A 26,294-nucleotide genomic window follows, 5' to 3' on the forward strand; every position below is an offset into this window, starting at 1 on the left:
GTCCCATAGGGTGCCCAGTCCCATAGGGTGCCCAGTCCCATAGGTCCCCAGTCCCATAGGGTGCCCAGTCCCATAGGGTCCCCAGTCCCATAGGGTCCCCAGTCCCATAGGGTCCAGAACCCTGTTGACCTTCGTGTTTAACACTTCCTCAGTCATTATGGTGATCAACTTAGACAACTGCAAAGTGCTTTGTCATCTAAACTGAGTGGCTCCTCGTGGCTCCTCGTTTGTGTGTTTGCTGTTTTGGAGTGCGATGTTCGTTGTAACTGAAAGGAGTATAATTAATTTATCTAATACATTTTCTGCATGGGTCACATTGATGCATGAAGAGGATTTTGTTTGAATTAACAAAATCACTTAACTTTACATATAAATATTTTAATTTGTTGCTTTAATTAAGCATTTTAATTATAAAATAGCTTAGCATTTTAGTAGCTTAGGTCAAACTAGAAAAATTAAATATAAACAAAAACATATATTAAAAATCTGATATTTCATTTTTCTGTTTAGGGCCTGTGAAGATAATCATTTAAAAGAAGCATTGATTTGTGTGTATCTTAACTAGTGAGACTTACGAGTTTTTTGGATGGAGGCTTAAAGTGCAGTTGGTGATTGACCCGAGTCCTGACTGAGAGTTAGGACTGGGCGTACATAGAAGGCGGGGTTTGGTTCAGATGGGTGTGGGCATCTCACTCCACCCCTGCTGTCTCCTCCTCCACGTGGAGTCTCCCATTCCCTCTTACCACACTCCCACTCCCTTGTTTGTGAGTCCACATGGCTACGTGATATTCTTGACATAAACTGTAAGCAGCTAATAAGCCACAAATAGGAGTATTGATAGGTGATTCTTTCCATGTTAAATATTTCCCTTGACTCTAACTTTGTGTGTGTCAGATTGTCTTGTTGGGATGTGAGTGGGGAGCATTAGAACGGGAAGCTACTGTGTGTCAGCACTGGGCTGCAGCTTTCACTCACTTTACTACAGGGCCACTTGCCAGTTTACATATGGGCTTTTGTTGATTTTGGTCAACTTGAAACAATCTAGATGTACCTGGGAGGAAGGAATCATTACAACTAAAGAATTTCACCCATCAGATTGGCCTGTGAGGCATTTTCTTTTCTTTTTTTTTTTTTTCTTTTTTCTCTTTTCTTTTTTTCGGAGCTGGGGACCGAACCCAGGGCCTTGCGCTTGCTAGGCAAGCGCTCTACCACTGAGCTAAATCCCCAACCCGTGAGGCATTTTCTTAACTACTAACTCATGTAGAAAGGTCCAGCCCACTGTGGGTGGTGCTGTCCCTAGGTAGATGGGCTGGGCTGTATAAGAGAGCTAGCTGAGGACGCCAGAGGAGGCAGCATAGTAAGCAGTGTTCCTCAAGGGTCTCTGCTTCAGTTCCTGCCTCTAGGTTCCTGCCCTGACTTCCATCACTGATGAACTATAACCAGTAAGCCAAATAAAACCTTTCTTCCCCTAACTTGGTTTTGGTCAGTGTTTTATCAATCATAGCAACAGGAAGCAAACTAGGACAAGAGAGGAGCAGGTAGAGAGAGGTTTAGTGACCAACACTGGCAGAGTCAGAGTCAGGATGTGAAGGAGGAAGGGAGGCCACCACTGGTGCAGATGTGAAGCAGGTAAGAGGAGGGCCATGTCCTCTTGGGTTTCCATACAGCCCTGTGTAGCCAGCTGGCCATTTCTTTTTTTCTTTTTTCTTTCTCCATCTTTATTAACTTGGGTACTTCTTATTTACATTTCGATTGTTATTCCCTTTCCCGGTTTCCAGTCCAACATCCCCCTAACCCCTCCCCGTCCCCTTCGATATGGGTGTTCCCCACCCCATCCTTCCCCCATTATCTGCCCTTCCCCCAATAATCACGTTCACTGGGGGTTCCGTCTTGGCAGGACCAAGGTAAAGTTCCAGAAAGTTCTGCTTTGAAGTTTCCACTGGTACCCTTACTCTAGGCTATTCATTGCTACCTATGTGGTTGGAGCCCAGGGTCAGTCCATGTATAGTCTTTGGGTAGTGGCTTAGTCCCTGGCAGCTGGCCATTTCTTAGGATTCTGATTTCAGGTCGTATGCTTAAGTCAGCAGCCTTGTGTGTGGCTGGAAGAGTGAATACTGTTTCTAGGGCTTCCTAATTTGAAACTGAAGGAGCAACTCCAGTGCCAGCTTAGTAATATTTGTAGACAGAGAGGACAGCCAGGCTTGCTCTTGGGGCTGTGGTTTTCTTTTACTGAAACCTCTTCTCTTCACTTTCAGTGAACTTTTAAAAAGAGTGTTTTAATTTGATTAACCCAGTTTGAATATAACAAGGTAAAGTTCCAGAAAGTTCTGCTTTGAAGTTTTTATACTTTATTAGTTCTTATGAGAAACCCAATTATCCCAGAAAACACCATTGCAGAGTCTCTTCTCCGTCTGTATTTTACCATTACCAACATTGGCTTTTTCTCCATGACTTTAAAGTTTAGAATACTAGGACTGCACCAAGAGCAGGCAGAAGCTCTAATCCCTGAGCTCTATCTCCAGCCTGATGTTTACTTTTTGAGACAAAGTCTAAATTGTCCTGGTGGAAGAAGTCTGTTGGTCCTGACTTTCCTCATGATGGTACTTAATTCGTCATTCATGAGAGTTGCCAGTCCTCAGCCAGGGAGGAAAGAACTCCCAAAAGTTTGGACTAAATATGTCTCTGTCATTTAAGGCATTGTCACATTGGGGTTGCCCAGCCCTACTAAGGCTACCCAGGATTATGACAGCAATTGTTTCTCATGGCTTCTCAAAGATGGAGGATCCTCTGCTTTGTATTTAGAACCTTGGAAGACAGGTTGCTGGAATCTGTTTAATTGTTACCGGTGCTGTTACTTAAGGAAGAGCCACTGGGTGTTATTGTAGTATTGTAGATCTGACCTTGACGATGTGAAGAGGGCTGTTCCTCCGTGGAAGACGGGCCTTGAGTTTGTTGTTTCTGTGTAATTGATGCTCTGGTGGATGTTGTGTTTATGGTTCTGTTGTGTTTGTGGTGTGCTGAGTCTGAGGATTTAAATGCTGGCCCAGCGGTGTGCTCCTGTAGATACCTCCTTAGCCTTCTGTGAGGTCCTCAAGATGAGGGCTGTGTTCAGCAGATGTGTTTTCATTTGTTTGCTTTAGATACAGGGTCTTAACTACATAACCCTGCCTGGCCTGGAATCCACTTTGTAGACCAGGCTCATCTCAAACTTACAGAGATCTGCCTGCCTCTACCTCCTAAATGCTGGGATCAAAGGCGTGTGTCATCATGTCTGGCTAGATGTGTTGTCTAAAAGGTTCTTCTATGGCTGGTGAGTTGGAAAGGAAAGGGAGTAAAGGGAAGTTTAGAAATTCAGCCTAAATATTAGCTTGGTATCCCAAATGACACCAACAGGCACGTAAATTAATATCCCTGTGCAACACAAGGGTTTCTAATTCCTTTGGAATCTGTTACCACTTAGCACTCTGCTCTGCTGTGCTAATTCACATGTCTCCAAGACTTACGATTCTCTTACAAAAAGTTTAAATTGGGGATTCATGCCTAGAGATCACAACCCTGTTGGAAACGGGGTCACGAAATCATCATGCTGTCTTTAAACAGAATGTTGGACATGTTTTATCAATTGTAGCAGTATACATAGTGGGTGTTAAAAGATGAGTTTTAAAAAACAGTACCCAAAAACCCAGATGGAAGGGAAGGAGTAAACTGTGGCGTTCTGTTTGGATTACTATCTCTGCTTGGCAGTGGATAGCCAGAGATAGCCCCATCTGTTTTCGGTGGCTGAGTGGTCTAGTTGATTGCTGTGGGTGCTGGAACATCGTTTCATCTTGGAAGATAGCAGTGCTGTTGGAAGGTGAGCCCACCTAGACTGGTTAGATGTAGTTTTTAGTCATAGTGCAAATGATTTTTAACAATTTGACACTAAAATTCTGAAAAATCAGAAATTCCTTATGGTCACAGGTATTCTGGGGCTAGCTGTTTGATACCATGTGAAGCTTTGCTGTTTTACTGCTGATGGGCGAGTGTGGAAATGTTAGAATTACGCACCAGTTGGTCAACTATAAAGTGTGGTCAGTCTCTTTATAAGCTGTATAAGGCGCGACTTAACCCTATCAGCTGTGAAACATTTATGTTATTTCCTCTGAGCAGTTTATCACATTGACAACACTGAGTGCATTTCCTTACTTCTTTTATTTTCCAGTTAGACTAGTGAGAGGATAGGGGGAAAATAAAACAAAGAAACCAACCAGAAAGTTTCCTCACAGTCAGCCCCAGGCTACAGCCTAAGCATTCTTCAAGCAGCGTACGTTCTTCTTAAAACACAGCTATGGCAGAGTGGACGTTCTTCTCCCCTGTATAAGCCAACACTCACTCTGAAGAAGTAAACCTCTGTGCTTTCAGTTCTCTACTCAACATCTGTTTGCAGAGTGCTGTTCTGTGTTTTTATCTCCATGTGTTGAGCTCCCTGGGCCACCATTCACTAGCACGTGTTGAGACATATGCACACCCGCTGAAGTAATGTGTGTGTCCGCTTGCCACCCAGAGCAGCCATGCTTCCAGCTCTGCTCTAAGCTGACGTTTTCTAGCCTGCTTGTCCTCAGAAGATGTCGCTGTGCTTTTGTCTGGCTGCTTTTGCTCCTTTGTTCTGACAACCACTTGCTCAGTGATTAATTATTAATTATTAATTACTGCTGTACTTTCTTCTTTCCCAGGAAGATTCAGAAAGGGCCCGGTATTCTCACCGATCTGGTTACCGCCGTTCTTACCTGGTTTGTAGTAACATGAACTGCCTATGGTGCTGTCACTCATTGGCTTCATTCACTCACAAACCTGTAATATGTGTGCTTTTATTTTTATCAGGGAGTTGAGGATACATTGTCTCTTCGAAGCCTTGGCAGTCACAGGGTTGGTATTCTACGCTGCTTACACCGAATAGCAAAGCTTTTAACCTTGAGCTGCCTTCAGCATTAATGATTTTCTAAGCGATCTGACAATATCCATTTATACTTCTGCCTTTAACAGTAAGTGCAAAACGCTGGCACAGCTCTACAGTGGAAAGAGATGCTTTCTCTCAAATTATTGCTAGAAGCGAATCAATTCTAAAATCGTAACTATTTTTATCTTAACATGGGTCTGTTCTCAATTTCTACAAAATTACCTTTGATTTTAAAAATATCACAAAATGGTATGGTTGGGTTTTATAAAATAACACCTGCTTTGTCCTAAGTTTTAGTTCTTTCTCTTTTCATATCCTAACTGACAATTTGTTGAATGAACAATAACTTTGGGGCCTGCCTGATTATTTAAAATTATAATTGCATGAAATTATTGACTTGAAGTGTTTTCTTGCCCTATGTGTAGGAATTATGCGTTGACATTTCGGTTGACACTGCGTAGTGTCCCAGCTCTTAGTGTGGATTGCTGTGAGTGAGTGCGGTTTGTCGCCTCAAGTCTGTGTGCTGTGCTACAAGTCCCCTTTTACTTCTTAGAGAATTGTGCCATAAGATGTGTTTTGCATTTTATGTTATTTGTTTTTTATCAGTAAAGTCATCTTTCATATTAAGGGGTGCATCTGTTTCGACTCTAATCCTCTTCTTACCTTATATAAAAACAGCCTAGTTAAGCTATTCTAACACACCAGGTATTAACACATTTATATCTGTAAACACTCCATTACACTCTGATAATTGTTTTCTTCTGGTGGATGTAATCTATTGTGCTTTTAGAGTAACTTTATACACTGGTTTTAAGTTATAACTGCTCTCTTTAGTTACAAATTTTAAAATTCTTTTAGAATATTTTCAAGGTTTTAAATAAATCTAAGATTATCAGTGGCTTAAAGGTGGCCTTATAAGTGGTCAAAGCTGGCTTAGCAGTGAAAGCACTTGCTGCCTGTGCAGAGGACCTGGGTTCAATTCTTAGCGTCCACATGACTGCAGCTCACATTTATAACTCCAGATCCTAGGGCACCTGATGTCATCTTCTGGCCTCTGCAGGCACCGGGGACACACACTGTACACTGTACACACAGGCAAAACACTCTTTCCGTTTTTTTATATGTATGAATGTTTTTTTTATGTAGAAAATGTATGCATTTGTTGTATTTCAAGTTTTTCTTTCCTCTTTAAATTACTTTAAAAAAATTCCACCAAAGCCCACCAAAGTTACAAAGTTGAGAGTTGAGGACTATAAAATATTCCCCTCTTTCTTTTTGTGACTGGTGTCTTCCCTTTTGTAATGCTCGTAGTGTGAACTTTCACACATTTTTTATTGAGCTGAGTAAATTTGCATATAATTTCTGGAAGCTGGACTAGGCTAGTCGATCTTTAAGTTTGACCTAAGTAGAGAACTTTAAGTCAAACCTCCAAAGAGGAGAAATCTGCAGTTGAACCGGTAAGGAACTATTCACCCGGAGTGGGTGTAAGCTGCAATTTGAATTCTGTTTTTTTTTTTTTTTTTTAATGCTAACTGTATGTGTTTCCATGGGTAGAGGAAGACCCTTGTCTTTTTAAAGTTAGTGAATGAGGGCTGAAGATGTGACTTAGGTGGTGGAACTCTCAACTGGCTGTGCGGGGACGTGGGCTTGATCTCCATCACTGGAAGGCGAGAACTGCGCTTGACCTTGAAAAGCTCTAAGTGAGGCTGTTCTCTCTAAATATGTGCATGTACATATGCAATATATTTTACACGTATACATTTTTACCAGATTAAGGCTGAATGCTCACCGATAAGGTAAATTACATTTCTTTTAAATGGTGTTCTTTGTTTTTGACCCCTCCGCTCCGGAGCCACTTCCAAGTGTTCCTCCTCCGAGCTGAGCCACACCCCCGCCTTTGAGATCACCCCCCTGTTTGTTTTAATGAGATGGCGTTAGGAGTCCAACCATTTGAGTTCCATTTGTTGTTTTGCTTTGGGGATTGGGTTCAGGGCATGTGGTGTGCCACTGAGTTGTCAGTAGCCCTGGCTTATTGGCTTTTAAAATGACCACCATTTCCATTAATCTGAACATGTCAGACAGTTTCCATCCTGGGTAAAAATAAATGCTGTGGTCTGAAATGGTGACCTAAATATTCTTGTGGTTTACTATGTATATAATTTAGAGGTTTCATTGTTTCTCTACCTGTCTCTCTAAGTTTAAGAGTCATGTATTTAAAAGACTCATAATGTCTGCACGTTTACTTGGCTTTGAAATGGTAGCAGTACCTGGCTGTGGGTCAGGTGCACTTAGTGGGTTTGTACTGCATCTTGGGACTTTGAGCTTTCCCTTTGTCTGCTCAGAAACTTTTCTGTTGAAAGATCCCCTGACAGAAGCTCTGTGGGTTGAACATGCTATAGACATTGAGACTGAAGATAACAAGAACCAAGAAGCCCGAGACTGAATCCTGACTCGGGGGAGGGACTAGTAAGTCAGAGGCTGGGCCTGCGAAATAGAACTGTCCATGCCTGCCTGTTCCTGGGAGCAGATTGCTAATAACAGGGAGTTAGTGAGCCAGTTAGCTGCCTTACAAAACACTACAAAATGTTTGATTATTGTTTTGTGCACCGAATACAAGAAGACAGTGGTAGAAATCTCAAATTAGGACGTAGAGAGACCTTGGATCATAGGATAATCACGGTTCCTCATTCGTGGAGTTTTATTCTTTAGTTACTATTTATTTAGTCATATGTCTGCCTTTGACATAATTGCGAACTCAGTTTTTAAATTATTCTTTAAACTTGTCTTTTGTTATTTTAATACTACACTGTTTAATTTCACTGAAGAATTCATCGAAGGATATTACTGGAACACACTGGAGCAGAGCCAGTACGCCCAAGAGGAGAGACATGATGGTGTGTAATTCTGAAATGTGTGGTCTTAGATTTTCATGCATTCTGTTGATTTTCTGTATTTTGGACATAGGAACAACAGGCATAACCTGGTGAAGCATGAAAGTTTCTGCTTTGTTTCCTTGTGTAGACTTTAAAGCAAGTTTCTCTGAGAATTAAAACTTTTTCACCCTTTTAAATCTTGCTTTAGTGATAAAATGCTCGGACAGAAGCATCTTAGGGGAAGAGAGGGTTTATTTATTTCTTTTTTCTTTTTTCTTTTTTTTGGAGCTGGGGCCCGAACCCAGGGCCTTGCCCTTGCTAGGCAAGCGCTCTACCACTGAGCCAAATCCCCAACCCCTATTTTTTTTTTAATTAATTTATTTATTTTTCGGAGCTGGGAACTGAACCCAGGGCCTTGGGCTTGCTAGGCAAGCGCTTTACCACTGAGCTAAATCCCCAACCCCAGGAGAGGGTTTATGTGGCCACATTTCCGGGTACAGCCCATCACTGAGAGAGGTCAGGGCAGAAACTCAAGCAGCAGCTTGGAGCAAAACTGTGGGAGATGCTGCTGCTGGCTTGCTTACATGCTTAGCTAGCTTCTTCATAGTCTCACGCCGAGGGATGGCACTGCCTACACTGGGCCCTCCTCCCACATCAGTTAATAAGATAGCATCCCTCCCCTTCTACTTCCCCACCATGTTCCTACGGGCCATTGATCTAGGCAGTTTTCAATCAGGCCTTTCCTCTCAGATGACTATGGGCTATGTCAAGTTGACAAAGCTCTTTAGGAGAAATAGAGTACACTAGCATACATGGAAGTGTTTTATCCAGAGTCCTTAATATTCCCAATTTTTCTTCTTCTGATAAATAATTTTTAAGTGGCTACAAGCTGCCATTTATCAGATAAGCTGTGCGTGTGTGTGTGTGTGTGTGTGTGTGTGTGTGTGTCTGTGTATGTATGTGTGTGTGTGTGTGTGTGTTTCTGTCTAGTTGTTGATATCCACTTTATGAACTTCTCTGCTATACGTAGCCTGGAATTTTTAAAGCTAGCTGAATCCCACATTATACTTTGAAAAAAGGAAAAATTGGAATAATTTTTTGATTCTACTTGTTAAAACACCCTGTCATCTACAGAGAGGGTGGAAAGGCAGGCTTACTGTTGGGGTCGGATAATTTATGTGTAAGAACATGCTCTTTAATACTGTATGTCTTGGTCATGGATTTTTTTTTCCTAAAGAAAAATTTTAATAGGAAAAAGAAATAAAACTTTTATAGAGAAGGGATTTGATTTTCAGAGAAATGTCACAGCATTTTCAGTGAATTTATACCAGTGGTAAAATTGTACAACAGCCTTATATTAAGTGGAATACTTTTTTGAGGTTTCTGCTATACATGTTCTAAATGACTGTCTAAATAAATACAAATAGACAGGCCTTGTTATATTTGACTAGTATTTTAATATCTTATTAAAGTTAAATTGTATATTTTTATCTTCTAGACTATTTTAAGCTTTATAAAATTATGATTTCCAGCAGAAATATATTTTATTCCTTTATCTAGTCTATATATACAGATTCCTAGCTCTCTGTATGTATGTATCATTGAGAACACAGGTCAGAAAATTACATATAAAACTTCTCTATCTATATGTAAGTATATTTTATATGGTTGGTTGGTTTGTTTTTGAGATAAAGGTACACTGAGTGGCTTAGGCTGGCCTTGAACTCAGCCTGCTTATTGAGTGTTGGGATTACAGGTGTGTGCCGAGTCTTATGAAGTGATGTTAGCTCTTCTGTGCACAACATCCTGTGGGGTTTTTTTCTCCTGCCAGTTAAACTCACTGAATTGATTTCAAGAGGGAATCAACTTAAATTTAGGAAAATACTACTGTGGGTCAAGGTTTTGAATATTATCTAATGCCCTAACTCAGTGTAAAATGTAAAAGAAAGATATTTTTACAAAATAGTGTTTTTAAATGCTTTGTGATATATGTTTACCTTTGAGTAAGATTGTTTAAAAACTTGGGAGGATGCTGAAGAACCGTTGTTAGGAGACTAAATTCACACAGCTATGTTCTATTCCCTTTCTTTCATGTAAACCCTACATGGGAATGTGGGTTTTCTGGTCTTGCTAGTTTTCTGTGACTTTTTGATTCGTATCTAATGTCAGTTGTTTGTCTGCTGTGCATACCATATTTTGTTCTGGCCAAGCTTCTCATTTTGTTGAGCATCGTCATGAAGACATAAGATTTTAGGGTGTATGTCTCTAAGTAGGCTCAAGGAAATGCTCCTGCTCTGAGTCCAGGATTATTCTCTTGCAAGCTAGACTAGGTAGTGCTCCTCCTTGTGTGGCTGTCTGTCAAATGATGGCGAGCAGTGTTGGCAGCCACAGACATGAGGAGGAGAGCATCTTTGACCTCAGGATGTTTCTCCTTTACATTAAAAGCCTTCCTTGGGCTGTGCTGTTCAGTCATATTCTAAGAGCGAGCCATCTTACCATTACTGCTTCAGAGTTTTGTTATAAAAATTTTGTTAGGGAAATAGAGACTGAGGTGTATCTCAGTGGCAAAGTGCTTGCACAACATGCACAAGGCTCTAAGTTCAATCCCAAGTGAGGCCAAGAGGGGTGGGGAGCACAGTCTTCCGGATGTTTAGGATGACATCTGTCTCAAACTCCAGAGTAGATAGGGCTATGGGTGCCTGGCATAAAACAAAGTTTTAGTTATACGGACAGTTCAGGAACAGTTTCTACTGAATAAGTAAAGGTTACATCCAAATATAATAGCTTTTCTATTTAATAATCTTTTGCTTTTGAAGTAGGACTGCTTTGGTTTTAATAATGACAAGGTTGCTTTTTCTCATATGTTCCTGACTGTGGTGATACAACCAACCTGCCTGGTTTTCTGAACTGCAGTATGATTCCGTCAAGGACAGATCATCAAGAGTTTCATCATTAGTATGTAGTGCATGCCTTTGTGTTAAGTGTGAGGTTTTACTTTCTAAACATCAGTTGTTGCTAATCATAGATTATGACTAACTTTCATGGTTTTGTTATGATCTTTTTGGGGAAGATATGTAACAAAACAAAAACCATTGTTTCTGCAATTGTGCCATAATCTGTTACTGGAACAATAGCTTTTCCCAGAGACTTCAGGATCAGGACTGGGAGCATCGCCCAGTGGTCAGTGCTGTTTGTTTATCATTGCAAGACTGTAGGTTTGCTTCCAAGTACTACAAACCCAACTGAACCAAACCAGACCAAACCAGACCAAACCAAATCAAAGCAAACCCAACCAAACCAGACCAAACCAAATCAAAGCAAACCCAACCAAATCAGACCAGACCAGACCAGACCAAACCAAACCAGACCAGACCAAACCAAACCAGACCAGACCAGACCAGACCAAACCAAACCAGACCAGACCAGACCAAACCAAACCAAACCAAACCGCCTCGAATGATTGGAATATTTAATGTAAGAGCCAAGATCCCTGAATGTTGCTAAGGTCTGTTGTAGTTCGGCTGTCTTTGAGAGAAGACCTGGCACCCTGTGCTTACCTGCTGCACAGGAAGATTGGTTTGCCAATTTTTTAACTTCATGTTTATTTATTTTACCTGTGTATGTGTGTCACATGGCATATATGTGGAGGTCACAGGGCAAATTTGTTGCAGCTGGTTCTCTTAGCTTGCCCAAGTTTCTGGACTACCTAGTTTTCACTTAGAATGTTCATAGTGAAGTATAAAAGAACACTCACAATAAGAAAATGCATTTATCCTTATGGCTGAGGATCTGACTCAGTGTGAAGTAGCTGCCCTTGGGTGTCTAGGTACTTGCAATGGCACAGTCTCACTACATAGGTTGAGCTTATTGTCTGCTGGTTGTCTGTTAGTAACAGGATTGTCCTTTGTCCCCCCAGGAAAAGTGAGATATATATCTATATCTAAAACCATCTTTTCAAAGTACTTTGTGTAAGCTTCAGAACATATATTTAGACATTGCTCTCCTTAGCATACACCATCGATCTAACTTGGTCTCAGAGTGCAGTCTAAGGGTTAAGAGTGCTTACTGCTTTTCAGTTCTCAGCATCCATGTTGGCTGGCTCACAACCACTATCACCCAAGTTCTGGGGCGCCATGCTCTCTTTGGCATGTGCACACATGTGGCACATACACATAAACTGAATCCAGAAGAAGAATGCTGTCTCCAGCAGTGCCTCCATGATTTTTTTTTTTAAGTTCATCTACAGCTTTGCTTTTACTTTAGATAAGATGACTGTGGCGGTGGATTCTCGCCACATGCAGCATTCTCAAGGCAAGGAAGTGGGGGATGAGACTCACGTAAGGTGCAGTGAAGGTCTCCACAGACATCCCTCTGATTCTGTGTCCTAGTAGGTTTCCTTTAGCTGCCCAGACACCAGGTTAGATAGTGGTGTGCGTAGGAGAGGTCAGAGAGAGTGACTGATGCATGTGGGAGTAGCAGACTCACTGAAGTAGATTGCGTGTGTACTGCTCTGTATCATAGGGACTTTTGCTGTTACTTTATGATGAGTTTCATTCTTAAAATTTCACTATATGATCTCTAAGGTTAACTTCAATGTGTATTTCCAGAGTCATTCTTACAGTCACAGCCTTGGGATGAAGAAGCGACCCTCTGGTTCTCATAAAGACCCACTGGTTAGTTCTGCTTCCGAAGTCTGATCTAGTTGTGGCATTATGGATAGCACCGGATTACGAGTAGGTTTCCTTCCCAGAGTCTGTTCGTAGGAGCCTGGACTATACTTCCTGGTAGAAACAGTGGTGTGTGTAATAGACCCTTTCACCCATGTGTTTACCCCGCAGAACAGATAGGCTTTCCATTTCAGTCACTTGACCAAGCGTTTCTGTAGAGAGCAAATGCTACAGAATCGTGGTGCTTGGAACACCTCTTTCTCCTTCTTGTGCCATTGGCAGAAGTGTAGTCTCCAGCTCCCTGCCAGTTCTGGGATTCCATGGGAGCCTCGGGAGCATGTAGCTGAAGGGGAGGGGGGGGAATGTACCTGAAGGGGAGAGGGGGAATGTACCTGAAGGGGAGGGGGGGAATGTAGCTGAAGGGGAGAGGGGGGGGGGAATGTACCTGAAGGGGAGAGGGGGGAATGTACCTGAAGGGGAGAGGGGGGGAATGTACCTGAAGGGGAGAGGGGGGAATGTACCTGAAGGGGAGAGGGAGGGAATGTGGCTGAAGGGGAGAGGGGGGGGAATGTGGCTGAAGGGGAGGGGGGGGAATGTACCTGAAGGGGAGGGGGGAATGTACCTGAAGGGGAGAGGGGAGGAATGTAGCTGAAGGGGGGGGGGGAATGTACCTGAAGGGGAGAGGGGGGAATGTACCTGAAGGGGAGAGGGGGAATGTACCTGAAGGGAGAGGGGGAATGTACCTGAAGGGGAGAGGGAGGGAATGTAGCTGAAGGGGAGGGGGGGAATGTAGCTGAAGGGGAGAGGGGGGAATGTAGCTGAAAACAGATTAGAGAGGCCTTGGAGGATGGGGCACTCCACTCTTGTGGCCAGAGGAGCTGAGGTGCCTGGTTGAGCTGTGAGTGGCAGAGATGGCAGAAGACAGAGGGTGTGGGGCAGGGGCAGGCCCTTGAGTAGTGTCAGCAGTAGAGAAGGGAGGTTGTAGTTAGGGACGCCATACGTGCGCTTAGCCTCTACCAAGAAGGGCTTTCTGCACCCCGGTAGTTTATGAAAGTGGTAACTAGATGGTAGCCCTAGGTCCTTCAGGCTCTTTCTCACAGAGTGAGGGTAACTCCGTGATTTGCGCTTCATTTTTATTTGAAGCTGTATTGTCTGATCTTTAAAGTAGTAATAATTAGGGAAGACTTTGAAGTTGCTGACCTTTAATGCCCATCCTTTCTAAGAAATTTTAAACCATTGCTGTTTGCCCTGTCTTTGCTGCGACCCATTGCTCTCCTTGCTCTGGGGGGAAAGGAACCTGTACAGTACAAGATTTTGCCTATGTGTTCAAAGTTTGTCTTGGTTGTGGTTGCATCAAAAACATGGATCCTAAGAAAACTATTAAATTTTGCTTTTTGCAGAGTGGCCTCTACTTTGACCAGAGAAACTATAGCAGTCTTAGACATAGCAAACCTGCCTCTACCTACTATTTCCGGGTTTGTCTGAAGATTTTTGTTCTCATGTATTATCTTAATACATCTCTAACCCCCATTTTGCATCCTTACTATTTATAACTAATCCCTGAATGGTTTGGATATATGCCAGTTTTGGTATTGAGTCATATATAATCTTCCCGAGTGTGTCTTTGGAGAGAGCTGTTAAATTACCATGCTTGAAAGGAAAAATTTCAAACCGGAAAAGGTTTAGTGAACATCACCTTCTTACCACTAAGGTTCTATAGGTCATTTCCTTAGCCACAGCATTACCTGCCTGTTAGGGTTTTGTGTTTGTAGGCAGAGGCTCACTGTCTACGTAGCCCGAGCTCAAACTCAAGCTCTCTGTCCGCAGCCTCTCAGTGGTTGGCAGTAAGGTGGGACCACCATGTCCAGCTTCTGTGCAGTCTTTTGATTGGTTGCAGAGTAAACGATAGGCATCAATACCCTCACTGCTAGGTACACTTTTAAAAAGTTTACATGCGAGAATATAAGCTACACATATGATGGCCATGAGGCAGATGTTATGATTTGTTAGAATATTAATGGAATGTTAGAATACCATTTTTCTTTTTTGTCTGTTTTGTGTTTTTGCTTGTTTTGTTTTGTTTGATTTTGAAACATGGTGTGTCTCTGTAGCCAAAGCTTGGTCATCCTGCCTCAGCTACCCACATCACCGCAGGCAGGTAGAAACTTTTTTTCAAGACATTTAACTTTTCTTTTCTTTTCTTTTTTTATAGTTTTTCACAACAAAGATTCTCTGTGTAGCTCTGGCTGCTCTGGAACTCATTCTGTAGACCAGGGTGGCCTTGAATCAAAGATCTTCCTAACTCTGCCTCTCAATGCTGGGATTAAAGGCTGTGCCAAAACTGCCTGGCATTTAACATTGAAAGCGTGCTTTAACGCGATGCCTAGTGCATTGAAAAGTATTGAGGAATGGGAGCAAATCTGTATGATATTAGAATTCATTTGCACATGCAAGGCTCTTGATTCAATTTTGAGCACTGAAAATGCTATCAACTTAAAAATTTGCCTGCACACATAGTGTCACTATTCTTGTTTGTCGAGGTTTAGGAGAAAAGACTTGAAAATTGTGTCTTAAGTGACAGCAGGGAGAGACGTAATTTCTTTATAAAGAGTGATTTTAGTGAATGGACTCAGCTGGCCAGTACGGCTTCTCTGGTTAACTGTCATGCTGTGTCCACTGTGAGTCTGTCACAAAAGCATTAATAGTGCCCCAGGAGCTACTGGTGACTGCTCTGAGGGCACAGTTTGATGCACTCCCAGTGCCGGGGGCCCCTTTCTTCAGTGCATGCCTGGGTCCTCGTCTCTTACCCTGCCAATAATTTTATAATAGAAAGGTTATAGACATATTGATGGACAATCCTTGGAGGTGATTTTCTTTTGTACCTTTAACAGTTAGCATTCAGAAAGTTCTTAGTGACTTTTTTCTTATTTCATATTTACACTACTTTGACTTGCTTTGGACTGGCTAATGAGTTATGGAATCAAAAATCATAACTTGAAGTCTTCTGCTTGCATGACGGTGAGTGCCTGCTCCTGCCTTTGTCGTTGCTTATTCCTGTTGTTCTGCCTCTCTTGCAGTCGTCTTCTCTGTGCAGTGAGCCGATGGGGACATCCAAGAGTCAGAGCAGGGTCAGTACTCTCCAAGGACGCGTGGCTGTCACAGCTCCCCTCGCCTTGCTTTAGGTCTGACTAGTACACTTTTCCATAGGCTTCCCCTACTGTAACTTCTGGTCTGCTGAGAAGTTCCAGTCTGGTTTGTATCTCCTTCTTCCAGTGTGCTCTGCTCTGCAGTAGGGCCACTGTTGGCTGCTGAGCTGTGCGGCCTTCCTCCACGTGCCCTGCAGTCTACGCTGCCTGTGCTTAGGATGCAAAACTTGATGAGCGTGAAAAATAATCCTGTTCTTTGGCACTGTAGAAATGGACGACATCTGGTGGCTCTCATTTAGAATCTGTTTCCTCCTAGGAAACAGGCTCTTTTGGGCATAGTTTTCTTTGGCTGCGGTTATGACCCTCTGCTATGGCAGTCAAAAATCTATTAAGCAAGTTGAACTAAAACATAGCCAATAGCTTTGTGTGACATGTCAGTTGTTGGGGCTTCTGCCTTTTGTTGTTCTGTGGCCAGTTTCAGACTGGAGCCCCAGGAGTGCTTATACCTGTTTGCTTCCTCATGTTATAACACGAGGGCGAAAGAAAATACTGCGGTGTGTTTTCTAACCAACTATATTGATGAGGCTATAATGAAACTGATACAATGAACCATGTATGTAAGTGAGTATAACACACTATCTCTTAACACTTTTTAAATTATGAAGATCCGAAATACTGAAGCTATTTTTAAAACAACTCCAGTGCTGAACAGATAAGTAATATTCTTTTGTTCTTCAGGCGTCATTGCATGGTGGTGGATTATATAACCCTTACGGTTCACGAACTGTAAGTCTAAATGAGGAGAGGGGGAGGGATATAGGAAGGACAGGTCCTATATTACAAGTCATGACCCATTCACTCAGCCAGTTATGAGAAGGTGACTAACTAGAAGTTATGAGTTAACATCTGAGGAGAGTCTGTAGAGAAATTGGGGCATTTCCTCCCAATGTAGTGTGGGTGTGAGGTGGGTGTCAGACCAAGGAAAGCAGCTATTTTCACCTTGGGCATCAACTGTTAAGGGTAGGGTTACTGTACTCGAGCAGAGGAACTGAGCTGGCCTTGTAAAGCTTTTCTTCTTGGAAACTTCACAGCCGTCCGAATACAGTTACTGCTCATCCAGAGCAAGTTCCTCCAGAAGCAGTCCTGTGGTGAGCTCATGTCTCCCTCTGCATGCTCTGCAGTTACACGCAGGGATGGAGTGATGTGTTTCACCATCTTGTGCATGGATCGTGTGCTCCCAAGTCCATACAAATCAAGTACTAACATGCTAACTGACTGTTTTTGTGTGGACCCAAGTAATTGCTTAACTGAGTCTAGAGCTGAGGCGTTGAGTAGCCTTGAAGCTTTCGTCTTGCTTCATGAGAACACATTGTCTTTCAAGTGCTGCTGTGCCTTTCAAGTACTGTGTGCTGCTCTGGCCTCCCTGCGTATGTCCCTCTGCTGCCATCTACGTCATTACTAAGCCCTCTGTCTAGGAAGTGGTGCGAGAGGGGAAACAGCCAACTCTTAAACTCTTTACGGACAACAACTTGCTCTTTCTGGAATGTTAGTTTGTTTTGTAGTTTATGAGTAAGTAATGTTAGTCCAGGGTAACACGTAACCTGTGCACATGTGTACTTTCAGAGACGTTTTTGAAACGTATGAGTGCTTTTCACTTTGACAACAAATGGCTTCCTTTCCAGTGTGTGTTACTCCTCTCTGCTCCTTAAAGTATGCTGTGTCAGTGCACACAGATTCATAGCATCCTTATTTTGACATTATTTTTTAACAGTAAGTTACACCCCTTTTCAATTATTACCACTTTGAGATAGTTACATATTATCAAATCTTTTTAATGTCAGTGTACTGTGCCAGAAAGGCATAGATATTATTCTAAAATCATTTAGTATTGATGGTCATTTAGATGGTCAGACATTATCTGTGTGTACACATGAGCTGTGCATTCACATACAGAGGTCAGAGGTCAGTGTCAGGTGTCTTTGTTTAGATGGAGTCTCACTGAACCTGGAGATCACTGTTTTGGCTAGACTGGATGGCTAGTGAGCTGGAGAGCCACTGTACCCAGTGCACATAGTTCACCTTGGCTTTGACATGGATTCTGGAAATCCAAGTGAAGGCCCCCATGCTTATAGAGCAGACACTTTACCTATTGAGCCGTCTCCCCAGCCCTATGATGAACACACACTCTTTAACTTCCTCTCCCTTGTACATGCACACATTTGCAGAAACACAGAGTATATACGTACATGAATATTTCGGGAAGACAAATTATTTATCAGGAAATAATAGGAATTTAAGAGCATATGCATTGTTTAAAAATATTTATTTTTGTCTTATGCATATAAATGTTTTGCCTTACACATATGTGTGTATACTATGTGCATGTCTGTGCCCTTGGAAGCTGGAACTGTACTTACAGGAGGTTATGAGCTGCCATGTGGCTGTTGGGAATCAAACCCTGGTCCCTTACAAGAGCAGGGAGTGATCTTAAGTGTGGAGCCATCTCTCAGCCCTTGTACTCTGAGGTGGGTTCTTTCTGTGTAGCTCTGGGTGGTCTGTAGCTCAGTATGTAGACTAAACAGGCCTCAAGCTCAGGGGTCCACTGGCTTCTGCCTCCCTAGTGCTGGGATTAAAGGTGCTGGCCACCAGGCTCAGAGCATATCCGCTTTCATTTTGCTGTCTATGTCCATATATTGACAACTAAAAAGACTATACTAATTTACATTCCCCAAACAAATGATTACTTTAGGTATACTGTATTGTTATTCTTACAGATTATCCCAAATTGGAGAAATTATTAATTATTAATAATCATTAGGATTACTTTATAGCAGGTAAAATATGAATTTTCTGGGCTTTCTTTTATGTTTATGTTTGAAGTTATGGTCATCTGAGTTGCAGATCTCAGAGTTCCACTCCTATATGTAATGAAAACTAATGTGTGTGTTTAGGGGATACAGGCTTTTTCACAATAGATGGACATTTTCTTTTAACCCACTGTATCCTCAAATTCTACTTGGCAGTTTTCAGACCTGGTGATATTTTTAATAGGCCAAATATAGCCTCCCCTGGCATACTTTTTTTTTTCCTTTTTTCTTTTCCCAGAGCTGGGGACTGAACCCAGGGCCTTACGCTTGCTAGGCAAGCGCTCTACCACTGAGCTAAGTCCCCAACCTCCCCTGGCATAGTTTTTTGACAGCACACTTTCAAATTAGTGTGGCTCCTGTTCTTGTGAGCTGGCTAGATTCTAGTTCATTTGCCATTTGGGTTCAGAATTTCTGCCAGAATGATGCCAGAATGGCATCTTAATGACATCAGAATGGAGACAGGAGACTTACTTGTACCAAAGATGAGTTCTCCAATGCAGTGGGAAGAACACGGCCCTGTGAAGGGGGAACCGACACTGCTAGCTGCACAGGAATGAGAGCCAGGAAATGAGTCACTGCCTCAGAGCTTTGCTGGTCGGAACCTCTTTGACATATGTTATTTTGTTTTAAAACATCATTTTTTTCTTTCCCAAATTGAAATCTTAAGTGTATTTATTGACCTCTCAAAGGTCCACACAGATCTGCAAGTCTTCTCTAGTTGGTCTTGTCTGGTTTACTCATACCCTCACCATCATTAAACTTAGATAAAAGATAGAGTTTTACTTTATTTGCTGTGCTTTTGGGAAGTATCTTTGTGTTTAAGGATAGCAGCTTATCTCTTTAATGCTGCACCGCGGCCCATGCCGACTGCTCATGGAGAGTGGCCTCTTGAACTGCCTGTCCCAGTGTGTTCACGGTCAGTGAGACCCGCAGAGGACTGAATTTGCTTTACTTTCTGTAGCCCTTCGATGATGACACCGCAAGCATTGTGTCTTCTGATCGTGCCAGTCGTGGGCGAAGGGAGAGTTTGGTGAGCATGGTCTGCATGCAAACAAACAGCTTTTACATGACAACAGTGTATGGATATGTGATTTGCTGCCAAGTAAAATAGGCATTTGACAAAGAGAGCATTTTCTTTACATACAGCTTATGGGGCCAGCTTGCTTTGTAAAGTGTTCTTGAGAATGAATCATAGATTCACATGTTTTATGTACAAATCCTTTATTGAAAAACTTTCATTTTATTTGTTTTCTTTATGCATACCTGTTTATCTGTTTATTTCCTAAAATGAGCCTCTCAAGTGAGAGTCACACTTGTACTATCTTACAGTGCTTATAACTGGAAGCCGCCTGTTGCTTCTTGTATGTAAGTTAAGCCAGTGTGTGTCCAGATCTTAAGACTGTGACCCTTGTTATCTGTTAATGGCAAGATTTTAAAACATCAGTTCAGACGTTTACCTAACTTATCATTGTAGATGCTATAATAGCTTCAGGTTATTCTTTAAAGAAGTTGGAAATTTTCCTGAGTGACAATTTTGTTCTCTATAAGGAAATGATGTGGAAATTATAGAGTAGAAGATGGTTTGTCAGCTTGGAGCTAGAAGAGGCCTATGAAGCTGTAATTCCTTCCAAACAAGTGGTCCACTTAGTGCAAGCTGAATTAGTGTGGATGATTATAAACCCACAGTTCTCAGAGAGAAGGGAGCACCACATGTTGATGAGATAAATTCATCTAATTAAAGCAGGTGTGGTCCCTCAGCAAACCAGGTCACGCTCCCACTCATGGCTGAACTAGAAATAAAAGTTACAGCACCTGGAAGCACCCAGAAGCAGCGGAATGGAAAGGGTAGGCGATGTTCAGTGACATGCCGGGCTGGCCTCAACCTCCACAGCCTCCTGGTTGTTTCTGTACAGTGGAGATGTAGTGGCTGTCTACTCTGTTGGGCTTACTGTATGTACTCAGTGGATACTATGGAAGATAACCTTCAAACTTCTAAATAGTAGTAGGTGCTACTAAATATTAGTATATATAAGTCAAGTTGTAATACTATTTTAAAGAATAAAAATATTATTGCTTCTTGTTGGCCTTTAGCAGGCTTCATACTTTTAAGGCTATTTTGTCCCTGTGGATGGGTTTCTGAATTCACTTTTTGGTGAGGAGTTTTAAAGCAAGGCAGACAGCTTAAGTAAGAATAACCGATGAAGCTGGGCGCTGCTGCACACCTTTAATCCCAGCAGTTGGGGCACAGGTAGGCAGATCTCTGAGCTTGAGGCCAGCCTGATGAGTTCCAGGACATCCAAGGCTAATCAAAGAAACCCTGTTTCAAGACAGACAGACAGACAGATTAACTGATGAGTGGGGATAGGCATTTGATAGGTGCCTGCTATACCTGAGACATTGTTAAGTGCTAGGAGTGATACGTCAAGTCAAGGAGGACAGATCTCTGAGCTTATCTCCTATTAAAGACACAGCGGTAAACTAGTGAGAAGGAACCCAGGTGAAGATAGCTCAGCGTGAGAAAGCAGGTGCACGTGGTGGAGCGCCTTGGGGCGGTCCTGTGAGATTGACCTTGTAAGAGTCTTTGGAGACCGTGACTTCTCACGAGAAAGGCTCAGCTGCTGAAGAGCAGGGGAAGGGACTTTCCAGGCCAGTCTTCATTGTTTTGTCCAACGACTCCTGATAGAATGAGTGTGAAAAGGAAGGAGTTGTCGTGGACATTGAGTATTGCCAGAGTTGATAGCTATAATGAGTTATAATATTGTAGAATATAGTAGAGGTTTGATAATAGCCTGGAAAACTGCCCTCCCTAGTCAAAGGTTCCCAGGGCCTTCAGCGCGCAAGGTTTGCGTGTCGTGAACTCAGGCAGGGAGTGGTTTCTGAACCACAGAATTGCATTTGATGCCGCAGAAGGCTTGTTTTAGGAGCTGACTTCACTCAGGTACCTCTTTCCTTTTTTGCTTTTCAAAATAAGTTAATGTAAAAGTTTTTTTCATTTCATGCTACTTCATCAAACATCATATTAAAAGAGGCATACATTACCCACTCTTAGCTAGTGCTCTTTCTTCCTTTCTGACTTTAAAGCGTTTCATTTTCTCTGGCTGAAAGGTTTCTGCTGCTGATTACTTTAGTCGCTCCAATCGTAGGGGAAGCATTGTCTCTGAGGTGGACGATGCCGGCATCGCAGACCTGACCAGCGTGAGTGACTGCATGGGTTCCTTGTGTTGGTGCAGCCGTGTGACTAACAGCATGTGTCCTAGTTATTTTTAAAGTTAGGACTCTAACTTACTCGAACATATTAACATGAAACAGAAGTATTTTGGAATATGTTTGTTAAAATGTGCTTAAAATACCCTTTCCCTCTTACCCTGTGGAATCCCTCAGAGCTCGTCATCATTTTCGGTGAGTCCCAATGTTTTTTTTTTTTTTTTTCTGAATTATTCTAGAGCTAACCCATTTAATCATGTCATTTCCTAGTCAGTTTGATATGCATACCTAACAGACCACTCCTAAGGAAATAAGTACTTTCCTAATAGCCCCTCATACTTGGCCCATATTCAGATGGTTCTGGTTCACTCCTTGCCCCCTTCTTGCTTTTGATAAAGCTCTAAAGTGATGGTTAGACTTTAAAAGCTGAATAATAAAATGTTACCTAGTAAAAGGCCACTGATTTTCTGTTTTAAAGTGGACTCTGCTGTTGGTCTATGGTACCCTTCCTAGTAGTTTCCAGCTGTGGGGACTGCATAGAAGCAGAATTTCCATGGCAACCCCTGGGCACTCACCATTTAGGTACATTGTGAGCTGCCTTCTGGGCTCATCTCTCCAGCCTCCCCTCCCCTGGCTGGCACCATACAGACGCCCCGTTCTAATCGCCCAGCACTTTGGAGGGAATGAGAAGTGGCCGTTCTGGAAATGCAAAGATTGGTTCTTATTAGCACTTCCCTTATGGTATGAAGTAGCTATTTCTGAATTATTTTAGTCCTAGAAAATAATTTCAATGATTTCAATTGCAGTCCTAATTATTCCACATTACTGGTTCTTAAATCTGGCTGTACAGCAGTCTCTTCTTGCTGTGGATTGAACCAAGGATTTTGTCCACATTGAAAGGTGGTTTCCAATTACTCTCTGAGATGCTGTCCATTTTATTAACCTGCTTGGTAACCTCGTTTTAATTTTGGGAACATTTTAATTTATTTTGTGTATGTGAGCACTGGCATGGAGCATGTGTGTGGGTCAGAGGACAACTCGCAGGAGTTCTCTTTTCATGTAGTCCTGGGGGTGGGCAGACGTCATGATGCTCAGTGGCTAGTGCCTACCTGCTGAGGGAGCCATGCCATTGGTCCGCTGATACCTGCTTTCCTCCCATAAATACAATTGCATTTACTCTACATTCCTGTTCTCTCCATAGCTTCATTTCTGCCTTTGTACATTCAGTTCTTGGCAGTTCGCTTTAGTAATTATGTAGAAATGAAGAACTTCACAATTTGTCTCTTCCCGCCTCTATTAATTAAATAACTCTTCAATGTAAGCAAAAGATTGTCTAGGACGGGGCTTTCCAAGGATTCTTGTTACTGTGTAGCCTGTGAGTCATTGCATTTTGTATTTTAAGTGCCTATAAAATAGTTACTTTTGCCTTTTGATGATGTCCTCTAAACAAGCGACCCTCTAGCTTAAAAAGCATATGCTTCAGTTCACCTCATTGGAGCAAATGAAAAGGGGATTTGCATTGCCCATCCTTCACTGTCCCCAGTTCTGCCTTTGACAGGTGCCTTCCAGCTGCTGTGTTGTGGGCACACTATATGCTCACAGGGTGATACCCTGGACCCAAGAGACGCTGGAAAAGGTGCCAGCCAGTTCCACAAAACTACAGGGCTCACATGCTGTAACCTCTTGCCTTACTCTGTGGGCCAGGCGAAAGTAAAGGAAAGTGAAGAGTCTAAGAGTGCTGACCTAGTACTCGTTGCATCTGCTTTTGAGAGAGATCCTTGGCCAGGTTCATTTCAGGAAATTATGAAAGTCACTGTTCCTTTCCTTTCTATGATTATGGAATCAGATCCACTTTCTGTGAGGTTTTTTTCTTTAAACAACTTTTAGATAATTTTATTATTAGGTTGAGTATTTTTAGTAGAAAAACTCAAAAGTCATTTTGTTCTAAAATCTAAAGGTTGTTGAATATTGACATGGTGTTTAATAAGCCGTGTTGCAGTCAAACTTCAGTTACACTAAAAATAATTATAAAATTAACTTTAACTGTCATACATAAAGTGTGAAATACAGGTATATTCTATGTTTAGATTTGGGTACCATCCCCAAGAGTTATCCCCAAGAGATAAAATTATTTCCACAATTGAAAAAAATTCTAAATTTGAAACACTTTTCTCCAAATATTTCAAATGAAGGACATTTATTAGAAGTTAATCGGCAACTGTGATTCAATGACTACATTTTAACAAACCACACTGGAAGCATTTTATTTGGTGTGTACTTTTATACCTTGAGCATGAGTATATTTTATTGCATTTAAAAGGCCATTTCAGGGTCTGGCAGGTTCTTTCAGTCTTCACTGTAAACATTGCTTGTCATGACAGTCCACCTTCAGAGTCTCCGGAAGCTTTACAGTGCAAGTCTCAGAAGTGAGCTGGAAGGAGCATCTGGCTGAGTCGAAACACTAAGACTGCAGCGTGGCTGCTTCATGCTGGCTTACGGGTTGCTCAGGTTTGGCTCATGGTCAGTTTGAGTTGGACTTTGTCAGAATACAGTGAGCACTGTAGTCAGCATTGTGTTGCTTCAGCGATGCGGCCTCTGAAATGTGCGATTATCCATAACCTAGTGATGGTCTGGAAAAGTGGGTCAGTTTGGGGGCCATTTTTATAAGAAAGGTGATATGAAGAAGGATTTCAGATGGACTAGACTGTTTGAGTTTTGAATACTTCTTTTTTCATTAATGTATTAGCAGAAATGAATTAGAGGAATAAGGCAGTTTAAGAAACTACCCTTCTTGGCTTTGAATGATATTAACTCTCGGATAGTGCTTTTCGTCAGAGCAGACTGAGAGGGAATTTTCCTCACGTACAGCAGACAGTGGCAATATTAAAATTCCAGCTGTCACTGCTTGCTTATTGTGTAACATTTGATGTTATTTTTAAGTAAATCCAAATAAATTAAAATGATTCCTTTTGAAAATATTACAGTAAGAAATATTACAGTAAAAAATAAAACGTTAAAACCCAGCATTTGTATTACTGATAGAGAACTGAGTAAAAGGTCTTTATTTATTTTTTTTTAAAGATTTATTTATTTTGTTTATGAGTACACTATAGTTGTCTTCAGACACACTAGTAGAGGGCATCAGATCTCATTACAGATGGTTGTGAGCCACCATGTGGTTGCTGGGATTTGAACTCAGGACCTCTGGAAGAGCAAGTCAGTGCTTTTAACTGCTGAGCCATCTCTCCAGCCCCGTAAAAGGTCTTTATTAAACATGATAACTGGATAATAAAAAATACGCTAAAACCTTTCGAATGTGAGGAAGTTGGAGTAAAGTGATCTGAGCAGAGTGAACGATGGTGTTTCCTGTTTTAGCAACCACCTGAAGAAAGTTTTCACTCCTCTTTCCAGATGGGCCGGCAAGGGTGACCTCAGTGCTCAGGGCTGGGGCTGTTCTATTTGCTGTGAAGTTGCTCTTACCTTTTCAGTGTGGTTAACAGTATATACAAGCAGATGTGTGTGTTGTAGTTCATGAAGCACGGTCAGACCTCGCTGGGACCTTTGCTGACAGCTCAACCTCCAGCAAAGTCTCCCTCCTCTATTTCTCCCCTTAGCTAAAACTAGGGTTTTGGACTAGGTCTGTAAGGGACTTTCCTTCTTGTAGCAGGTCTGGGAGGCTAGAAAAAGTGAGGCTTAGCAGCAGAAGGCAGGGTAGTCTGACTGGCATGTCACATGTTGAGATGACCTGCTACTGTGACGCTACTAAAACGTGAAGTCCTTGAGGACAGATGGATATTCTGAGCCCTTATACACTAGGTGCTGGTCCTTGTTCCTCAAGTACAGAAAGTCTGTGTAGACATAAGGCTTGCATGACAGAGATCAGACAACCAACAAATGGATCAGTGTAATAGTGTGGGAATAAGACGTTCTGTGAAGAAGAGTGAAGCAGGGGAAAGGAGCTAGAGAAGGTGTCTATAACATTGTTGAGATCCTGAGAGACGTGGGTTGATTGTCCTTTGTAGAACAGGGCTTGGCGGGGGAAAGGCCAATTTTTGTACCCTATTGTACTTTGAGTTTGCTGTGAAAAAGGAAAAGCTCATATAACCTTTTTGTCACTGCATAGTGTTATGCATTGTTCTGTATCTTACTGTTTATATTTTGTATTGATGTTTGCAGTGTTCACGCCGAGGTTTGTATGTAGTTTTCCTTAATGTATTTTAAATACCATAAAAAGAAAAATCTGTCTAAACTAAAATTTTGAATCTATGCTGCTTGCTTTTGGTCTATCTTTTTTAGGATACAAACTAAAAGTTCTTGACACTTTGTCATAACGTTTGTTCTAGTTTTAATGTATTTACTTTGGTTCCACACGTCAATGAACGTAGAGCACACCATTGAGGTTGCTCCTCTCCCCTCAAAACAAGTCAACAATGCTGAACGTCTTCTTGATTTTTATCTCTAATTTTTTTCTAGTTGGATGAAAAATCTGACAAACAGTATGCTGAAAATTACACAAGAGTGAGTATAAAATTCTTGATGGACAGAGTTCTCAAGGTCAGCCCCCTGCTTCCTGTGACTCTTTCACTCCGTTCAGCACAATT

General features: G+C 41.9%; 1 protein-coding gene across 11 annotated transcripts in view; it reads left to right on the forward strand.

Annotated features, from left to right (window-relative positions):
* Lrrfip2 (LRR binding FLII interacting protein 2) overlaps nt 1-26,294 on the forward strand; it is a 104,546-nt gene that overhangs the window by 39,457 nt on the left and 38,795 nt on the right. For 4 of the 11 annotated variants that reach the window (XM_032910820.1, XM_032910817.1, XM_032910819.1 and 1 more), the window contains exon 5: nt 26,167-26,211. In XM_032910820.1, coding sequence (XP_032766711.1) covers nt 26,167-26,211 — 45 coding nt within the window. Of the gene's footprint in view, nt 1-4,712; nt 4,770-4,860; nt 4,906-7,761; nt 7,831-10,722; nt 10,765-12,416; nt 12,483-13,876; nt 13,952-15,553; nt 15,605-15,683; nt 15,729-16,360; nt 16,409-16,713; nt 16,771-19,450; nt 19,520-21,594; nt 21,685-26,166; nt 26,212-26,294 lie in introns of all 11 variants that reach the window. The other 7 variants (XM_032910815.1, XM_032910818.1, XM_032910821.1 and 4 more) reach the window with 4 other exon arrangements.

The sequence above is a fragment of the Rattus rattus genome, chromosome 8 (genome assembly GCF_011064425.1).
Source record: "Rattus rattus isolate New Zealand chromosome 8, Rrattus_CSIRO_v1, whole genome shotgun sequence".
Classification (NCBI taxonomy): Eukaryota; Metazoa; Chordata; class Mammalia; order Rodentia; family Muridae; genus Rattus; species Rattus rattus.